The 21,416-nt window shown below is 46.1% G+C and overlaps 2 protein-coding genes across 2 annotated transcripts; both read right to left on the bottom strand.

Annotated features, from left to right (window-relative positions):
• Positions 1-16,225: 16,225 nt before the first annotated feature.
• LOC120035057 (gastrula zinc finger protein XlCGF16.1-like) lies at positions 16,226-16,813 on the bottom strand. Its single transcript, XM_038981819.1, has one exon. It carries the CDS (start codon positions 16,811-16,813, stop codon positions 16,226-16,228), a length of 588 nt encoding a protein of 195 aa, XP_038837747.1.
• Positions 16,814-18,089: 1,276 nt separating this feature from the next.
• Positions 18,090-20,440, bottom strand: LOC120035179 (mucin-2-like). Its single transcript, XM_038982003.1, has 4 exons — positions 19,988-20,440; positions 19,393-19,514; positions 19,028-19,139; positions 18,090-18,824 (listed from the first exon to the last, which is right to left on the bottom strand). Exons 1-4 carry the CDS (start codon positions 20,283-20,285, stop codon positions 18,106-18,108), a joined length of 1,251 nt encoding a protein of 416 aa, XP_038837931.1. The 5' UTR covers positions 20,286-20,440; the 3' UTR covers positions 18,090-18,105.
• Between the last annotated feature and the right edge of the window lie 976 nt (positions 20,441-21,416).

Genomic DNA, 21,416 nt, shown 5'->3' with positions numbered 1-21,416 from the left:
CTATCCCTACACTCGTCCTCCTCTCTCTCTCCATCTCTTTCCCTCCGTTCCTCCTCTCTTCTCTCCTTCTCCCAGGTATGCCTGCCATGCTGTTGGTATCAGTGTTGGGCAGAAAGGGCCCAGCCTCTGTCAAGGTGGCCTACGTTGCCTTGGTGACCGTGTCAGGGTCAGAGGTCGTAGACGGTACCCTGGAAGACATGGGCAACGGGGACTTCCTAGTTACGGTAACCAAGGTCCCTGCGGGGGAGTTTGTGGTGCTGTTGAACGGGACAGACGTGGTCTCCTCCACCGTGTTCCAGAGACAGTCCACCACTCAGATGTCTGTCTCCAAGGTTACCATCAAGGTAAGTGATGCTGACACCCTTCCTGTTTACATTGAAAATCGGATTTCATTTGTAAATCGTGAAGGAGTCTATATTGCATATTGAGATAGTGTTAGATAAAAACCATGGTCATAGACATTTTCAAAAGTGGACCTCACAACAACTCCTCAACAATTCCTCTTTCTTGTTCTTCTTGTCTTCTCAGGCCGTGGTGGACAGAAGCATGGAGCCTGGTAAACCCTTCAACCTTCCCTTCACCGTCATGACCGATGCCACTGGAGGCAGCTACAAAATCAGTGCCAGAAACGACCGAGACTTCAACATGAACGTCCCCGGCAGGTAGGGATCACGGCTGGAATATCCTGAGACTGGTCCCAGATCTGTTTGTATGGTCTTGCCCATTTCTGTGGTCATTGTTGAGTGACAAATTGACCGTAGAAGCAATTTAGGCACAAACAGATCTGGGATCAGCTTCAAAATCAGCTTCTCTATGCTGGCAAAATTACTCAACATTACTAAAATATTGTTGTCTCTGTATTGACAATTAATGCTAACCCATTGCTAATGCTAACTTAACAGCATCGCTGTGACCACCGGAGGAAACGCCACTGGTGAAATTACCATCACGGTGCCCGGCAACACCCCATCGGGAACAGACGTCACCCTGACCATCGAGGCTGTGGCCCCCGGGGCGTCCGACTCCAACTATGCCGTCCTGCGCCTCTCTGTCGTCACCAAGGTAACCTCACATATGTAGATATATCTACACTGAGTGTAAAAAACATTAAGAACACCTGCTCTTTCCATGATATAGACTCACCAGATGAATCAAGGTGAAAGCTGTGATCCCTTATTGATGTCACTTGTTAAATCCACTTCAATCAGTGTAGATGAAGGGGAGGAGACAGGTTAGAATGATTCATAAGCCTTGAGACAATTGAGACATGGATTGTGTATGTGTGCCGTTCAGAGGGGTGAAGACAAAATATTTAAGTGCCTATGAGTGGGTTATGGTAGTAGGTACCAGGCGCATCGGTTTGTGTCAAAAACTGCAATGCTGCTGGGTTTTTTACACTCAACAGTTTCCCATGTGTATCAAGAATGGTCCACCACCCAAAGGACATCCAGCCAACTTGACACAACTGTGGGAAGCATTGGAGTCAACATGGGCCAGCATCCCTGTGGAATCCTTTGGACATCTTGTAGAGTCCAGGCCCCAACGAAATAAGGCTGTTTTCAGGGCAAAGAGGGGGACGTAATATTAGTAAGGTGTTCTTAATGTTTAGTACACTTAGTGTATATACAAATAGATATATTAGATATGCTAGAATGTGGATATATAAAGATACACTAGAGAGCTGACAGGCCTATATGGGCCCGTCGCCACTGTATGGGCCATCTCCACTGTATGGGCCATCTCCACTGTATGGGCCATCTCCACTGTATGGGCCATCTCCACTGTATGGGCCCGTCTCCACTGTATGGGCCATCTCTACTATATGGGCCCGTCTCCACTGTATGGGCCATCTCCACTGTATGGGCCCGTCTCCACTATATGGGCCCGTCTCCACTGTATGGGCCGTCTCCACTGTATGGGCCCGTCTCCACTGTATGGGCCCGTCTCCACTGTATGGGCCGTCTCCACTGTATGGGCCCGTCTCCACTATATGGGCCCGTCTCCACTGTATGGGCCGTCTCCACTGTATGGGCCCGTCTCCACTGTATGGGCCCGTCTCCACTCTATGGGCCCGTCTCCACTCTATGGGCCCGTCTCCACTCTATGGGCCGTCTCCACTCTATGGGCCGTCTCCACTCTATGGGCCGTCTCCACTGTATGGGCCCGTCTCCACTGTATGGGCCCGTCTCCACTGTATGGGCCCGTCTCCACTGTATGGGCCCGTCTCCACTGTATGGGCCGTCTCCACTGTATGGGCCGTCTCCACTGTATGGGCCGTCTCCACTGTATGGGCCGTCTCCACTGTATGGGCCATCTCCACTGTATGGGCCATCTCCACTGTATGGGCCCGTCTCTACTTCTAAATAGCCCCCTTTCCTCATCTCTTCTCCCTCATCACCATGATTATTCTCTCTCTCTTTTCTGCAGGTGACAGATTTCACCCCTCCCCAGTGTGAGGTGGTCAGCGTCTCGTCGGTCGACTGCCCAGCTGACCCAGCAGTCTGCAGCTCCGCCTTCTGGCAGCTCTCTGCCAACATGACCGACGGTGTCAATGGCACGGGCATCACCAGTCTCAAACACCGCCAGGGAGCGGGTGACCTCACCCACACGGACCTCAAGCAGACGGTTGTTACAGCAGCGTTCAACGCTTCATGCTGCTCTCTGACAGTGGAGCTGGTGGCGGTGGACAAGGCCATGAATGTCGGCACCTGTCTATACACCACCAAGGTAACCTGGCATCACAGGAGGCTGGTGAGAGGAGGACGGCTCATAACAGTGGTTGAAATTGAGTGAATGGAATGTTATCAAACACATGGAAACCATAGAAACCAAGTGTTTGATACACTTCCAGCCATTACTATGAGCCGTCCTCCCCAATTAAGGAGCCACCTGGGGGTGTGGTTCAATGTGGGTGTGTTATGTTCGCTATATCTTATCCTGACAGCAATTGTTGTTTGTCCCTCGAGTCACAGTCCCAAACAGGCCACAGTACATTGGGTGTTGAATTGCTTAGCAACCGCGTGACGTGATTGGTCCAGAATCCCATGCGCTGAGCGTAATCAAAGAGAAAGAGGTGAAGAGAGGGAAAACTGGGCCCAAAATCTGTTTTCTCTGGCAGGGGGCGTTTTTTTGTTTTGTTCGCTCACCAAATGAGGAGTTTCTGTATGGAGGTCAATGAGTGTTGAATTTGATTAACAGAAAATGTCATGGCTTATTTGCTACATGTGGTTTATTTGATCTAATATAAGTTTTACAGTGATTAGTTTATGAGTGTACTGTTATAAGTAGGACATGTGACATCCCTGCAACTTTGAGAAAAAAACACTTTGTATCGGAGTTGTGCCTGGTCGTCACAAGTTACCACAAAGTCATAAACCCCGCCTATTTCTACAATTTATCTTCTTAAAAAATGTATCTTAACCTTAAGCACACTGCTAACCGTGCTAATGTGCTAAAGTCCAACCTCGAAACATAAATGGAGAAACCAAAACCTGTAAAAGGCGGGTGCTGGACAGCCCGCCGTTCCGTTTCGTGGACAAAGAATCCCATTGTTAGAGCGGAGACATAAGCATCATCATACATCCATATCTCTGATGAAAGCTGGTTGATGCTAACTGTAGCTCACGAATGTGAAGATGTTTCAATTGGAGAAAATTACAAGCCTTTTATTTATTTTTTTAACAAATTCTTTTAACATGAAAATGTGTGACAATAGATTGTTGTATGAACAATTCCAAAGCTCTGCATGCTACTGGTTAGATCGGCTGTGAAATAATGTGCGGCAGCACAACTGGCACCTGTACTCTGGATAATTTGATTAGCGTCAACTGTAGACTGCCTGGCAGTGGTCCCGTGTAGGCAAGAGATTTGAAATCAAAACCCAACCCTCAGGTAAAAAGCGATGACCTCAATTACTCATCTCTGTTTTGATCAAAACTGATTATATGACCAAAATTATCCTATTTACACTTTGTAGTAAATAGGCAGGTTCTATTGATCAAGGTTAATTCGACCAAAAAATAAATGATGAATAATAACTGTGAAGGTATGCAGGGCATGTGATTCTAAATGCCAACTGCTTGCTAAATCTATATTTCAACTATAAGAAATAATGTGTCTTTGCAGGATCCTTGTCCTGACTTTCAAGAATGCCTGAATTGCTTCGCCTTGATTTTCTGATTGGCTGGATAAAAGTTTCAACATCCAATTATTTCAGATCTACTAGAGCGCAAGTTTCATCATGGCGCTGACTGTGGCGACACATTGGCACATTAGAATTATTAGAATATGCCAAATTTTGGTCAATTCTTGCATTCTATCCATGCAGGCTTTTGCAGGCTACCTGAGACATGAAACAGAGAGGTGGGAGGGCAGACAGGCTGTCTGCAGGCTACCTGAGACATGAAACAGAGAGGTGGGAGGACATGAACTGTCTGCAGGCTACCTGAGACATGAAACAGAGAGGTGGGAGGGCATACAGGCTGTCTGCAGGCTACCTGAGACATGAAACAGAGAGGTGGGAGGGCATGAACTGTCTGTAGGCTACCTGAGACATGAAACAGAGAGGTGGGAGGGCATACAGGCTGTCTGCAGGCTACCTGAGACATGAAACAGAGAGGTGGGAGGGCATGAACTGTCTGCAGGCTACCTGAGACATGAAACAGAGAGGTGGGAGGGCATACAGGCTGTCTGCAGGCTACCTGAGACATGAAACAGAGAGGTGGGAGGGCATGAACTGTCTGCAGGCTACCTGAGACATGAAACAGAGAGGTGGGAGGGCATACAGGCTGTCTGCAGGCTACCTGAGACATGAAACAGAGAGGTGGGAGGGCATGAACTGTCTGCAGGCTACCTGAGACATGAAACAGAGAGGTGGGAGGGCATACAGGCTGTCTGCAGGCTACCTGAGACATGAAACAGAGAGGTGGGAGGGCATGAACTGTCTGCAGGCTACCTGAGACATGAAACAGAGAGGTGGGAGGGCATACAGGCTGTCTGCAGGCTACCTGAGACATGAAACAGAGAGGTGGGAGGGCATGAACTGTCTGCAGGCTACCTGAGACATGAAACAGAGAGGTGGGAGGGCATGAACTGTCTGCAGGCTACCTGAGACATGAAACAGAGAGGTGGGAGGGCATACAGGCTGTCTGCAGGCTACCTGAGACATGAAACAGAGAGGTGGGAGGGCAGACAGGCTGTCTGCAGGCTACCTGAGACATGAAACAGAGAGGTGGGAGGGCATGAACTGTCTGCAGTTCATTCATCAATTTCCCTAAATGGATAAACACTTCCACTTCTTAATTTTTTGAACCAACACTTGGTTTTTAGCCAAAAAGTTGTTGTAGGTGTGACGTCATTCCGTCCAGTTTTTTTTTTATTGACAAAACCATTCAGTGGAAACGCACTGTAGGAGGCATCTATTTTCTATGCAAATTGTCAACCAAAAATATCTGGACAAGTTAATGGCAACGGGCTGTGATAGGGAGTTCCGTAGGGCGGCGCACATTTGGTCCAGCATCGTCACGTTTTGGCTGGTGTAGGCATCATTGTAAATAAGAATTTGTTCTTAACTGACTTATGTTGATGATTCGTTACTTGAGAAATGAGACCAAGTTGAGACGCTGGACGAGGTGGATAAGGTATAATGAAGGCAGTTTATTCAGAGGTAAAGATATCTGGCAAAGCGTGCTGCACGGACTCGTTCGTCAAGTTCTTAGGGAACTATCGGAATAGAATCCCGAAACATAGTGTGCAGTGCATTTTATACAGTGAATGACGTAGGTAGATTCTTGCAGTTCGTGCTCCTGACTGGTCGTTGTAAGTGGAGGCCCGTCCCCTCCACGCTGGTATCAATGCCTCATTGGTTCTTGGCACTGTTCTTTGTTCTTGGAAACCCAGCCTGAAACAAGGGTGTGTGTGTGTGTGTGTGTGCATGTGCGTGTGCGTGCTTGTATAATGGCATTCCTGCCTTATCAGTGGTCATAAAAGGTCTGAGTCAGCCATCCTCCCCTGCGTGTGGGAGTGAGGTTAGTATCTGTTACGGGCAGAACGTGTTTAACTGTGGGGTGTAGCCAGATGTTTGCAACAAAGTCTGCTTTAATTAATAAGGAAGGCATTATAACAGTATTATAGCTATGTGTTAAGGTTAATGAAGACAGCATTTCTTACACTTACCTAGTTAAATAATATGTATATATTGTTTAATAAAACATGTATTTGACTAATAGCGATGCCATGTAGGCCATTTTCAACCAAATAAGTTGTTTTTTGAGTTCAGCTCCTCTTTAAGTGTTGACGCTCAGCCACACAAGTCCTCTGGTGGTCAGAGAAAGTACTACCACATCTCTGGGCCAGAATTAGACTTATAGAACCCACGTCTCTCTTTCTCCTCATCACTTAATATCCCCCCCCCCCCCCCCATTGCAGGTGACAGATTTCACCCCTCCCCAGTGTGAGGTGGTCAGCGTCTCGGTGGTCGACTGCCCGGCTGACCCAGCAGCCTGCAGTTCTGCCTTCTGGCAGCTCTCTGCCAACCTGACCGATGGCGTCAACGGCACGGGCATCGCCAGCCTCACACACCTCCAGGGCATAGGCAGCCTCACCCACACGGACCTGAAGCAGACGTTTGTTGCAGCAGCGTTCAACGCTTCGTGCTGCTCTCTGACAGTGGAGCTGGAGGCGGTGGACAAAGCCAGGAACGTCGGCACCTGTCGGCTTTCCATCGTCCGCAACGCGGGACCGCCCTCCCTTGCTCTGTCCCTCCCACTGTTGGTGTGTCTGCTGGTCTCTGCCCTCTTCACTACGTCCCTCAGAGACTTACTTATCTGATCTAATGCTGCGTTCATAACCAAGTGGGAATCTGTCATTTAAACGTTGTGAAGTGCATTCACATGCTTAGAACTTGTTGGGAAACACTGATTTGGCTAATGGCCAACCAGCTGCGACAACCATAAACACAAAGTACAGCCATCATGCTTGCCAACTAATTATAGTTTTCAAAAACCATATTAATAGATTGCTTTTAATAAGGTTTTGTTGCATTTAACTGCTGAAAATGAAAAGTTATCAAGTTAATTTCCTTAGCAGGTGACATCAGAGGTCAGCATTTGGGAGAAGTTGTAGCTCATGGGTGATAGACTAGTAATTACCAGTTGGAGGGGCGTTCAAGTGGATTTTCCTATGTCCTATGTGGTAAATGCCACCTTCCTACTTGGTTATGGTAATAGGGTAAGGCTCATGTATTGACTGCCTTCCCGACACTGCCTCTTAATGTTAACGGTTACGTTCCAGGCCGACTATATCGCAGACACTGCATTGCATCAACAAATGCTTAGCGTGATACATAATTGTCGGCGAAATTATGCATCAGATTGCTATATGATGTGGAAAGCTGATATGTTAAACACCTCTCCACGTGTGAAATCTGGCAGGCGTCTGCAAAATAGTCAGCCTGAAACATGGCCAAAGCCACGATGAAAATGAAAGTCCCTGTTGTAAAAAACTGCCAGCAGTACTCTCTCTAGGCACTTTCTCAACATGTCATTTACACTGTTAGATGTTTTAATTTTTGTAGCATAATGTAAGTCTTTAGTTTACATCTGTCATGAATAAAAAAATCTCTGCTTTCCTACTGACTCTGTATTATAACAAAACAAATAACCTGAGGTAGTTTAGTAGCAATGTGAAACCCGTCTGATATCGCATTCTGTTTCACTTCACATATCAGTGAAACTAAATAGTGGTCAGTCTGCTTGACTAGGCTAGTAGTTTAGTGTGTAGGACACAGTTTAGAGTAAATAATGCTTTGACTGCACACATCCCACCCCTAGGGAACAGCAGCATAATTGGCATAGTGAAGAAATCTCCATCAAAATCCATCTTATTAAACTAAAGATATGTGTTTTTTGCATGGTCTGCGTCTCATTCCGCCGATGTCGCCGTTCCTCATGTGCGGTGGAAGGTAACACCTACAGGGGTGTTTGTCAGACCAGCAGACATCCCAAAAATCGGTCTTCTCACGAAAACATGTGTAGCGTCCAAACAGTTTGGGCTACAAACCAGTGGCGGTCAATGCCGTTTAAGATGAGGAGGGCCTTATTTCTATTACAGCATATTTGATAACTGTCATTCATATTGCATTCACCCAGTTCAATGTAACAGCGATAGGTTTAGGCTACTACAGTCGTGGCCAAAGGTTTTGAGAATGACACAAATTATTCATTTTCACAAAGTCTGCTGCCTCAGTTTGTATGATGGCAATTGCATATACTCCAGAATGCTATGAAGCGTGATCAGATGAATTGCAATTAATTGCAAAGTCCCTCTTTGCCATGCAAATGAACTGAATTCCAAAAAATAAATTCCACTGCATTTCAGCCCTGCCACAAAAGAACCAGCTGACATCATGTCAGTGATTCTCTCGTTAACACAGGTGGGAGTGTTGACGAGGACAAGGCTGGAGATCACTCTGTCATGCTGATTGAGTTCGAATAACAGACTGGAAGCTTCAAAAGGAGGGTGGTGCTTGGAATCATTGTTCTTCCTCTGTCAACCATGGTTACCTGCAAGGCAAGAAAACACGTGCCTTCATCATTGCTTTGCACAAAAAGGGCTTCACAAGCAAGGATATTGCTGCCAGTAAGATTGCACCTAAATCAACCATTTATCGGATCACCAAGAACTTCAAGAAGAGCAGTTCAATTGTTGTGAAGAAGGCTTCAGGGCACCCAAGAAAGTCCAGCAAGCGACAGGACCGTCTCCTAAAGTTGATTCAGCTGCGGGATCGGGGCACCACCAGTACAGAGCTTGCTCAGGAATGGCAGCAGGCAGGTGTGAGTGCATCTGCATGCACAGTGAGCCGAAGACTTTTGGAGGACGGCCTGGTGTCAAGAAGGGCAGCAAAGAAGCCACATCTCTCCAGGAAAAACATCAGGGACAGACTGATATTCTGCAAAAGGTACAGGGATTGGACTGCTGAGGACTGGGGTAAAGTCATTTTCTCTGATGAATCCCCTTTCCGATTGTTTGGGGCATCCGGAAAAAAGCTTGTCCGGAGAAGACAAGGTGAGCGCTACCATCTGTGTCATGCCAACAGTAAAGCATCCAGAGACCATTCATGTGTGGGGTTGCTTCTCAGCCAAGGGAGTGGGCTCACTCACAATTTTGCCTAAGAACAAATCAAATCAAATCAAATCAAATTTTATTAGTCACATACACATGGTTAGCAGATGTTAATGCGAGTGTAGCGAAATGCTTGTGCTTCTAGTTCCGACAATGCAGTAATAACAACAAGTAATCTAACCTAACAATTCCACAACTACTACCTTATACACACAAGTGTAAAGGGATAAAGAATATGTACATAAAGATATATGAATGAGTGATGGTACAGAACGGCATAGGCAAGATGCAGTAGATGGTATAGAGTACAGTATATACATCTGAGATGAGTAATGTAGGGTATGTAAACATAAAGTGGCATAGTTTAAAGTGGCTAGTGGTACATGTATTACATAAAGATGGCAAGATGCATTAGATGATATAGAGTACAGTATATACATATACATATGAGATGGGTAATGTAGGGTATGTAAACATTATATTAAGTGGCATTGTTTAAAGTGGCTAGTGGTACATTTTTACATAATTTCCATCAATTCCCATTTTTAAAGTGGTTGGAGTTGAGTCAGTATGTTGGCAGCGGCCGCTAAATGTTAGTGGTGGCTGTTTAACAGTCTGATGGCCTTGAGATAGAAGCTGTTTTTCAGTCTCTCGGTCCCTGCTTTGATGCACCTGTACTGACCTCGCCTTCTGGATGATAGCGGGGTGAACAGGCAGTGGCTTGGGTGGTTGTTGTCCTTGATGATCTTTATGGCCTTCCTGTGACATCGGGTGGTGTAGGTGTCCTGGAGGGCAGGTAGTTTGACCCCGGTGATGCGTTCTGCAGACCTCACTACCCTCTGGAGAGCCTTACGGTTGTGGGCGGAGCAGTTGCCGTACCAGGCGGTGATACAGCCCGACAGGATGCTCTCAATTGTGCATCTGTAGAAGTTTGTGAGTGCTTTTGGTGACAAGCCGAATTTCTTCAGCCTCCTGAGGTTGAAGAGGCGCTGCTGCGCCTTCTTCACAACGCTGTCTGTGTGGGTGGACCAATTCAGTTTGTCCGTGATGTGTACACCGAGGAACTTAAAACTTTCCACCTTCTCCACTACTGACCCGTCGATGTGGATAGGGGGGTGCTCCCTCTGCTGTTTCCTGAAGTCCACAATCATCTCCTTTGTTTTGTTGACGTTGAGTGTGAGGTTATTTTCCTGACACCACACTCCGAGGGCCCTCACCTCCTCCCTGTAGGCCGTCTCGTCGTTGTTGGTAATCAAGCCTACCACTGTAGTGTCATCCGCAAACTTGATGATTGAGTTGGAGGCGTGCATGGCCACGCAGTCGTGGGTGAACAGGGAGTACAGGAGAGGGCTCAGAACACACCCTTGTGGGGCCCCAGTGTTGAGGATCAGCGGGGTGGAGATGTTGTTACCTACCCTCACCACCTGGGGGCGGCCCGTCAGGAAGTCCAGGACCCAGTTGCACAGGGCGGGGTTGAGACCCAGGGTCTCGAGCTTGATGACGAGTTTGGAGGGTACTATGGTGTTAAATGCTGAGCTGTAATCGATGAACAGCATTCTCACATAGGTATTCCTCTTGTCCAGATGGGTTAGGGCAGTGTGCAGTGTGGTTGCGATTGCGTCGTCTGTGGACCTATTGGGTCGGTAAGCAAATTGGAGTGGGTCTAGGGTGTCCGGTAGGGTGGAGGTGATATGGTCCTTGACTAGTCTCTCAAAGCACTTCATGATGACGGAAGTGAGTGCTATGGGGCGGTCGTCGTTTAGCTCAGTTACCTTAGCTTTCTTGGGAACAGGAACAATGGTGGCCCTCTTGAAGCATGTGGGAACAGCAGACTGGGATAAGGATTGATTGAATATGTCCGTAAACACACCAGCCAGCTGGTCTGCGCATGCTCTGAGGACGCGGCTGGGAATGCCGTCTGGGCCTGCAGCCTTGCGAGGGTTAACACGTTTAAATGTTTTACTCACCTCGGCTGCAGTGAAGGAGAGCCCGCAGGTTTTGGTAGCGGGCCGTGTCAGTGGCACTGTATTGTCCTCAAAGCGGGCAAAAAAGTTATTTAGCCTGTCTGGGAGCAAGACATCCTGGTCCGCGACGGGGCTGGTTTTCTTTTTGTAATCCGTGATAGACTGTAGACCCTGCCACATACCTCTTGTGTCTGAGCTGTTGAATTGCGACTCTATTTTGTCTCTGTACTGGGACTTAGCCTGTTTGATTGCCTTGCGGAGAGAATAGCTACACTGTTTGTATTCGGTCATGTTTCCGGTCACCTCGCCCTGGTTAAAAGCAGTGGTTCGCTCTTTCAGTTTCACGCGAATGCTGCCGTCAATCCACGGTTTCTGGTTTGGGAATGTTTTAATCGTTGCTGTGGGTACGACATCGTCAATGCACTTCCTAATGAACTCGCTCACCGAATCAGCATATTCGTCAATGTTGTTGTTGGACGCAATGCGGAACATATTCCAATCCGCGTGATCGAAGCAGTCTTGAAGCGTGGAATCAGATTGGTCGGACCAGCGTTGAACAGACCTGAGCGCGGGAGCTTGTTGTTTTAGTTTCTGTTTGTAGGCTGGAATCAACAAAATGGAGTCGTGGTCAGCTTTTCCGAAAGGAGGGCGGGGGAGGGCCTTATATGCGTCGCGGAAGTTAGTATAACAATGATCCAGGGTTTTACCAGCCCTGGTAGCACAATCGATATGCTGATAGAATTTAGGGAGTTTTGTTTTTAGATTAGCCTTGTTAAAATCCCCAGCTACGATGAATGCAGCCTCAGGGTGTGTGGTTTCCAGTTTACAAAGAGTCAGATAAAGTTCGTTCAGGGCCATCGATGTGTCTGCTTGGGGGGGAATATATACGGCTGTGATTATGATCGAAGAGAATTCCCTTGGTAGATAATGCGGTCGACATTTGATTGTGAGGAGTTCTAGATCAGGTGAACAGAATGACTTGAGTTCCTGTGTGTTGTTATGATGATCACACCACGTCTCGTTAATCATAAGGCATACCCCCCCGCCCCTCTTCTTACCAGAAAGATGTATGTTTCTGTCGGCGCGATGCGTGAAGAAACCAGCTGGCTGCACCGACTCCGTTAGCGTCTCTTGAGTTAGCCATGAATAAAGAATGGTACCAACACATCTTCCGAGAGCAACTTCTCCCAACCATCCAGGAACAGTTTGGTGACGAACAATGCCTTTTCCAGCATGATGGAGCACCTTGCCATAAGGCAAAAGTGATAACTAAGTGGCTCTGGGAACAAAACATAGATATTTTGGGTCCATGGCCAGGAAACTCCCCAGACCTTAATCACATTGAGAACTTGTGGTCAATCCTCAAGAGGCGGGTGGACAAACAAAAACCCACAAATTCTGACAAACTTCAAGCATTGATTATGCAAGAATGGGCTGCCATCAGTCAGGATGTGGCCCAGAAGTTAATTGACAGCATGCCAGGGCGGGTTGCAGAGGTCTTGAAAAAGAAGGGTCAACACTGCAAACATTGACTCTTTGCATCAACTTCATGTAATTCTCAATAAAAGCCGCTGACACTTATGAAATGCTTGAATACTTCAGTATCCCATAGTAACATCTGCCAAAAATATCTAAAGACACTGAAGCAGCAAACTTTGTGAAAAGTAATTTTTGTGTCATTCTCAAAACTTTTGGCCACGACTGTACATGATACTAACATTTTCCCTATCATTAGGCCAGCATTTGAAAACAATATTTTCTATTGGACAAATTCAGTTATGTTGATCCCCGTTTTGTTCCATTTGCTTCCATTTAAGAAACGTTTTTCAACAGAATCGGCTGAATGAATACACCCCTGATCACACAGTTCACTTTCATAGCAGCCACGTTGTATTCCTTCTCACATCTATGCGCTCTCCTCTTCTCACCTCTTCCCTTCGCTTGTGGACTTCAATGCACAACACATCAGCTGTATGTAACCAGGCGAATAAAAACATTTCCAAGCCAAACTGCTACACACAGCCTAGACCTTTGTCACCATATTAACTAACGTCATGTCATAGCATAGCAAATATAACTAAGACTTTAGTAAAATCGCTACAATCATGCAGTAATGTTACAATGTACAGTCAGTAAGCAATTACACCGGTGGGCCTCGGTGGCAATACATTAGTAAAACCAAAATCTTTCCTTGACTTGGAAGAGTTCCAGTGCTGTGCTAAAGTCATAGCCAGCCAGCTAACATTGCATCCACCATTCAGTAGGCTAATCCAGCTTGCTGCATTTGCTAGCTAAGTGAAACTGAAATAAAATTACTCTCTATTTATCTCTTGCTTCTCCTTCATTTTGGAATAAATTAATTTGTTCAAAACTGTTCAACTACTGTCTTTCTCTCTCTTTGAGTCAACTATACACAACATGTTATGCACTGCAGTGCTAGCTAGCTGTAGCTTATGCTTTCAGTACTAGATTTATTCTCTGATCCTTTGATTGGGTGGACAACATGCTGCAAGAGCAGTGATAGGTTAGAGGACGTCCTCCGGAAGTTGTCATAATTACTGTGTAAGTCTATGGTAGGGGGTGAGAACCAAATCAATGTACCTAGAGGAGGACAGCAACTAGATGTCCTCTGGCTACATCATGTGCGACCCTATAGACTGCTCGAGGCTACTGTAGACCTTCTTTGCAAAATAGTGTGTGTTAATCAATTATTTGGTGACGTGATTATATTTAGTATAGTTTTATCTAAAAAATATATTTTTTTTAATGTTTTACAATTTAAAATGTATTTAATTCACTGAGGAGCCTCCACTGCTATAAACTAATATGATCCACCATCAAACAGTGAGACTCTCAGACAATTCTGTTATTTTGCTCTACAAACGCCCACAAGCCTTGTCAGAAGGTAACCTGGTACCAGTTTCAAAACTGAATGTGAAATATATATGGAAGTACACTGGTGCCAAAAAAGGGGTATGCCGCATTCACATGCCAGTCGGAACTAGGAAAATCTGACATTTGAGACTTGTTAATTCGTTGATCACAGCCCGTGATTAACTGCAACCAGTTAGAACATTTCAGAATTTCCTAGTTCCGACTATTACGTGAACACGACATCAAATATGGGTTAAAACACAATTTCTTGAGCTTTCTTATAATCTCTCATAATACCACCCGGGTTTTTCAATGTTTGAATACTTTTCGTTTGGCATGATTTTTTTGTATCTTATTTGTCACCATATATGAACAAGAACAACATGCGCGGGCTAGACCCTGGTGACCCTGGTAAGATACAGGCATCCTTCCTAACTCAGTTGCTGGAGAGGAAGGAAACAGCTCAGGCCAATGGTGACTTTAAAACAGTTAGAGTTTAATGGCTGTGAAAGGAGAAAACTGAGGATGGATCAACAACGTTGTAGTTACTCCACAATACGAACCTAAATGACAGAGTGAAAAGGAAACCTGTAAAGAAAAAAATATTCCAAAACTGTATTTGTCCTGAATACAAAGCCCTATGTTTGGGGCAAATCCCGAAACAACTCATCACTGAGTGCCACTCTTCATATTTTCAAGCATGGTGGTGGCTTCATCACGTTATGGGTATGCTCGTCATCGGCAAGGACTAGGGAGTTTTTTAGAAAAAAAGAAATGGAATAGAGCTAAACAGGCAAAATCCTAGAGGAAAACCTAGTTTTCTGCTTTCCAATAGAAACTGGGAGACAAATTCTGCTTTCAGCGGGACAATAACCTAAAACACACTGGAGTTGCTTACCAAGACAACATTGAATGTTCCAGAGTGGCCTAGTTACAGTCTTGACTTAAATCTGTATGAAAATCTATGGCAAGACTTGAAAACGGCTGTCTAGCTATGATCAACAACCAATATGACAGAGCTTGAAGAATTTAGAAAATAATAAATGTGCAAATATTGTACAATCCAGCTGTGCAAAGCTCTTAGAGACTTACCCAGAAAGACTCACAGCTCTTAGAGACTTACCCAGAAAGACTCACAGTTGTAATCACTGCCAAAGGTGATTATAATAATGTATTGACTCAGGGGTGTGAATACTTATGTAAATGAGATATGTATGTATTTGATTTTCACAAAATTTGCCTAAAAAAAAAACATGTTATCACTTAGTCATTATGGGGTATTGTGTGTAGATGGGTGAAAAAACAATCAACATTTAAGCCATTTTGAATTCAGGCTTTAACGCAACAAAATGTGGAATAAGTCAAGGGGTACGAATACTTTCTGAAAACACTGTAGATGTCCAACTGCCATTAGTTGATATGAGAAATAATACATTTCCAACGTAGAGGTACAATAGACAAACCAACATATGAACTTTAATTGGTTCTTGCTAACTGACCCAGAGAGATGAGACGGATTTATTTTCAGTGTAAGTAGCAAATCTGATATTGCAATGTCATAGAGCGCCCATCCTAGACAGTTTAAACTTTCAAATGACTGGTAGTGTTGGGCCCAACATGTGCCTGGACGCTGAGACACTGCACCCTCCCAATCTAATAGCGCTGAACAATTATTAAAACAAGTCATGTCTGGTTTTAAACATTCAACAGCAATGAATAGGTTAAACCCTAGAATAAACTTAAAGCTATCTTTTAGGGCTAGGCATAAATCTATCAGCCCACACCATTCTATAAATGATCCATTAAACCAACCATGAGGAACGTCATTGATCAAAAGTGCGATGAAAGCACAGAACATAAAACAAATTTAAATGAAACTAGTTGAAACCCATCGAACATAAAACCATAATGTGCGTGACCGCGATAAAACTAAATATAACCTTGCTTTTCGGCTTAACAACTTCTAAATAAACAAAATGTACAAATAATCAGATTTTGTTTTAAATACAATAAATGTAAATTCAAAAAAAAAAAATTTTCCTCACCAAACTAAACACAATATCCCATTAAAACCTTTTTGGCTGGGTTTTGAACTGACAAATGGAGAATGTCTATTATTCCCATCTATACACCCTATTCTTATATAGTGCACTATATAGGGAATAGGGTGCCATTAAATACTCGTCACCTGTCCTCTCTACCTGTCTTTGTGTATTGTCTTCAGGTGTTTCTTCAGATGGCCAGTCTGTTTGAAGTGCTTGCCACACTCAGTGCAGGTGTAAGGTTTCTCCCCAGTGTGGACAAATTTGTGCCTTCAGATTATTGTAATCCAGAAAGCCCTTCCCGCAGTACGAGCACCAGTGTCTCTTCTCCCCGTTGTGCCACCTCAGGTGAACATTCAGCTCCACACGCCTCTTGAAGCGCTTCACACAGAGGGAGCAGGCAAACGGTTTCTCTCCAGTGTGAACGCGGAGATGCGTCTCCATGTCGCGCCGGATGACGAAGCGTTTGTCACAGATCGGGCAGATGAACGGGCGCACGCCGCTGTGGACCATCTGCTCGTGCTTGGTCAGGCCGAAGCGGTAGACGAAGGTCTTGCTGCACTGCGGACAATGGTGGCCCTGCTGTTCACCGTGGACGTGGGCGTGGCGGTTGAGGCCCTTGAGGTTGGGGAAGTCCTTGCCGCAGGCTGAGCAGGCGAACGGGCGCTTCCCTGAGTGGAGGGAGGCGTGACTCTCTAAAGCAGAGGCGCTGCTCAGGACACGACCGCAGTCTGCACACTGGTTCTTGGCGAGACGTTTCCGTGGAGCCTGGGGAGACTGTTGGAGCTGGAACGGTCCCGGTGGCGACCACATCGGTTGTGATTGGCGGTATCGCCGCGCCTGCTGGAAAGTCAGTGGGCACTGGGGGGACTTTTTGAAGCCAGAGCGAAGGCTGCCGGTGAATGGAATAGGTTGAGGGGTGGAGGGAGACCGTTTCAAATGTAAAGCCGCCGCAGCCACCAAACGAGGTGTTAAGTGGCGAGGGGTGGTGGAAGTGACCTTGAACGGGTGAGGCTGTGGGTGAGGAGGGGTGGTAGGAGAAGGGTTCACGTTCGCTCCCGTAGCTTAGCGAGGGCTGGTGCGGCGTGGGCTGGATGTGGAGGCAGCGGGAGGGCTGGGGCTGTATGACAGGCGGCGCTGTCGGTTAGAAGGCAGAAACTGTGTCTGTGTGACCAGACCTCTTAGCTCTGACCGCAGAGCTCTCTGTGAGGCCTTGGTGACCTTTGACCTACTCCTCTTAGCCTGGGCTAGAACAAAACCTCTCTGAGCCTGCACCCAGGTCATGCTTCTCTTCTTGGATTCGGACACACCTAATCCAACACCTCCACCAATGGGTGACTGTCTGGTCGGAGAGGTCACATCAGTGTTAGCTCCTCCCTCTTCCTCAATCATGACTTGGTTACTACTTCCTTGTCCACTAGACTTGTCATCAGCCATCTCACCATTAGCGGTGTCCTCTACTACATCCTGGTCAACGTGTGATTCCCTGGACTTTTTTCCTCTGTTCTGCATCACCTTTGAGTAGTCATGGTCTATAGGGGTGGTTCTCTCTCCTCTGGGTTTCTTAGCAACCACTGGAGATGGTGTGCTGTCCTGGGGGCGGGGCCTTAAGCGGAGGCGGAGACCAGAGAGGGTAGCTTCACGTCGACTTGACTTTCGGCTGCCGCCTACCTGGACAACAATCTCCTCCTTTTTCTCAACGATGGTGGTCGTCTCCGTAGCGACAGACCTGGTTGTCACAGCTTCCATAGACGTGGCAGGGATGGAAGAAAGCCCTCCCTCATCTTCCTGCCCTTCATCTTCCTCCCCCCCTTTTTCCTCCTCCAACCTCGGCAGGGCGCGTACTAGGGGTACTACTGACAACTGAGCTCTAAACTGTGTCTTAGACATTTGAAAGGGGCAAGAGGGTGAGGGTGTAGTTACAGCAGGGGCTGACAGCTGTACAGCGGCTTCATCAGACATCCTCTCTGGGACAGCAGGTGACTTCGGTCGTGGCACAGTGGAGGAGCGTTGCACATGCTCAGTGACCAACGACGCCTGCTTCTCAGGGGGGCCGGCAGGTTCTGTAAACACAGTCGGAGACGGAACGGACTGGACCGGTGGTGTTAGCGATGTTTCCGTGGCAACACCCAACTGCTCCAAAACTGCGGTTGTGTTGGTGGTGCGGCCGGTGGTCCATCAGGTACAGCTGTAGGCCTAGCTGGTTGTGTTGGCGGTGTGGCCGGTGGTCCATCAGGTACAGCTGTAGGCCTAGCTGGTTGTATTGAGGGCACTGCTATTGGACGAGCTACAGGTAGAACGTCTGTGTGAGACTGTGATGGTGATGATCGAGGAGGACGAGGGGGTACGGGGCTGGGCTGTGTATCCTGAAGAGGGGTTCTGGGTAACCCGGAGAGGACAGGTGGCGGGCGCTCTGACAATGCTGCTGTCGATTTCACCGCTACGGTCGACTGGACCGCTGTGGTCGTTTGGACAGTTTCTTTTGACAGACTAGTTACCGTGGACTGGGCCATTACAGCAGACAGGACAGTTGATGTAGACTGGATAGTGACTGCTGATTGAGGAGATGCTGTCTGGTGTAATGTTGATGGAGCCTCTGCTGCTGGTATTACCAGTGACTGCTGTTCTGCTCCAGGGTCCTGGCCTGCACTGCCACTGGTAACCTCTCTGGTTCTGGGCTGGGATGGGCTGAGAGCCTGGGGGACCTCCTGGGTGTCTGGATCTCCCTGGAGGGGGGGCTCTGCTGACGTAGACTGGGTGGTGGGAGGCCTTTCCTGGGTGTAACGGTTGACCAGGGCCCTGACGGCTCCAGGAGGGACCAGGGCTACAGAGGGACAGGATGGAGAAAGGTGGCGGGGATAGTGGAAAGAGAGAGATGCAGAGAGAGACAGAGAAAGAACAAAAGACAGAGAGAATAACAGTGGAGAGATTATTATAGATATTATTAGAGCCTGGTTCTCATCCCAATACTCTTTAATACATTGTAATAAGATGTGTGATTCAGAAGCAGGTCTCCCTAGTTCCTACCTCTGCCTGGTAACTCTCTGAGAGGTTGTCTGCGGACCAGAGTCGGGGGATCTCCCCCCTCCTTCTTCAGCAGTATGTACCCGGGGGAGTAGTCATCAGAATAGTCCGCCTCCTGATGGGGGGGGGGACAATGGCACAATCAACCACAAAAGCATAGGGTCATCGAAAACTCTGACAAAGACTGTGAGGCCGATGTACATAATCTTAAATGAACAAGTGATACTAGCAAGCGCAGTGTGAAGGTTTTTCTTTTTTCTGGGTTCACCAACAACAGGTTGAGTATAGAGAGGTGGTGAATTGACAAGACAGCACAAACAGATCTGACCTTAGACTAGGTGGGGACTCAGGCTAGAAGCCTGTCTTACCCAATCCACCTCCTGTTTGATCAGAACAAAGGCCATCTGTGGGTTGCCCTCCTCGTCATACGCTCCACAGTGCAGCTCCGTCCCCTGGTTCTCATCCCGCAGGTGCTGGTCCACCGCCCAAACTGAAAATACCAGACCAGGAGAGAGTTGTACTTAGGATAAAAGGCACACAAAAAACTCTGAGTTAAAGATTAGAAACCAACTGATGTGACAGAACATTTCATCATCCTGTGTTGCAACCATACAAATAGAATCCAGTCAAATTGGCAGTGTTTGAGGTTCCAAGTATGTTCTATGTTATCTATTTCTATGGTTGCAACATACCTATCATTTTGGGTGACATATCAATGCCTAGGTTATGAAGGATCTCTTATCAGTCATTTATCAATGCATAATAATATAGACTGCACCTCTCAAAACGATATGTTCTGCCTAATATTGTAGTATATACAAATTAAACGTAGCTACATGAAGTAGTTTTGGAAAAAATTAGCTGTGAGCCTACACGCTCAGCTAACTAGTTATCAGGATGTGTGATCATGGGTGAGTAATTTGAACGTAGATAGATAGCTAGCTACAGTAGTTAAATTTTCACCTTTACCGCATTGAACGCCGATGTCACATTTTCCGATAAGTGTTGTACTTTGACTCGGTCTGGGCTCTGCGGTTTGGCGTTCACTTTCACCGGTCCATCTCTTCGTTATTTCATGGGATCGAAGACTCGATTTGAGGTCCTCGTTCTCTTCTTTTATTCTGGATATTTTGGCTCGCAGATCCGCAATAGTTGTTTCGAAAAGTTTCGTTGTCTCGGTGACTGCAGTCTTCAATACACTCTCCATAACAGAGGCGAACTGAATTTTAAACCTGTCGTTCGACATGTTGGTGGCAGCCATCTTCAACCAACACTCATATACATGTACAATCGATTATTATTTCGAATATAACGTACAGGATTGATCAGAACATAACTTCTTATTCTATGGACACGGCACCCAGTGCTTTGTGTGACGCACTGAGTGGTGTGTAGATTTCCTGTAAATATTTTACACAATTTTATCAAATTAGCCGGATTGTATTTTCAACATTATTTACAGTCAACGTGAGAACATGCAAAGGTTTTGTTCAAATAAATACATTTTCTCTCCAGAAAGGAGCGTAGTGTAGATTGTCCCACTACCAGATCCGTAGGTTTGTTTCCGGAAGTGCTATTGTTTTTTGGGAATGACTTCAGCAAAGATTTATTATAACTAGACCAAGATAGACACAGCCTGTTGTTTCCAATGGGAACAAATTAGTCATAGTGGGCAGAACAAGGAAAGAGGTGGGCAGAGCCAACCACGAACTAGCGAGATCCTATTGGCGCGTTCCAGCATTCATCTGCATATTTCCGTTATTTCCCGGTCCTCTGAATTGCACCTGTGCAGTAACTCAATTCGCCTTGACGCTCCTTCTAAACAACGTGATTAAAATAAAAAAAAATCGCCTACATGGTACACTCTGTTCATAACAGATAATAGTTATGGGAACAGAAAACTGTTTTGAGATCAAATGTTTCATCGATGAGCTATACTTTTTATAGAAAGTTAGCAAAAATAGATACGATTTTGCTACCATGTAAAGGAAAATACCTGTCTATTTGTGGAAAAATCACCCTGATTAACTCTTTAGTCATATCACAGTTTACCTATTTGCTTATGGTTTTGCCTACACCTAGTGACCTGCTTTTAAAATTCTATGAACAAAAAATATTTTTTTTTAATTTGGAACGGCAAGCCAGATAAAATTAGAAGGGCCTATTTATATAACGAATATGAATTCGGAGGGCAGAAATTATTAAATATTAAAGCATTAGACCTCTCACCAAAGGCATCAGTCATACAAAAGTTATACTTAAAACCAAACTGGTTCTCTAGTAAATTGGTACGAATGTCTCATCCTATGTTCAGGAATGGCCTTTTTCCCTTTATTCAGAATACACCTGCTCACTTTCGGTTGTTTGAAAAGGAATTAATCTCCAAAATATC

This window comes from Salvelinus namaycush, chromosome 42 (assembly GCF_016432855.1).
Source record: "Salvelinus namaycush isolate Seneca chromosome 42, SaNama_1.0, whole genome shotgun sequence".
Taxonomy (NCBI): domain Eukaryota; kingdom Metazoa; phylum Chordata; class Actinopteri; order Salmoniformes; family Salmonidae; genus Salvelinus; species Salvelinus namaycush.
Note: the sequence above shows the minus strand (reverse complement) of the source record. Positions and strands in the feature narration are given on the sequence as shown.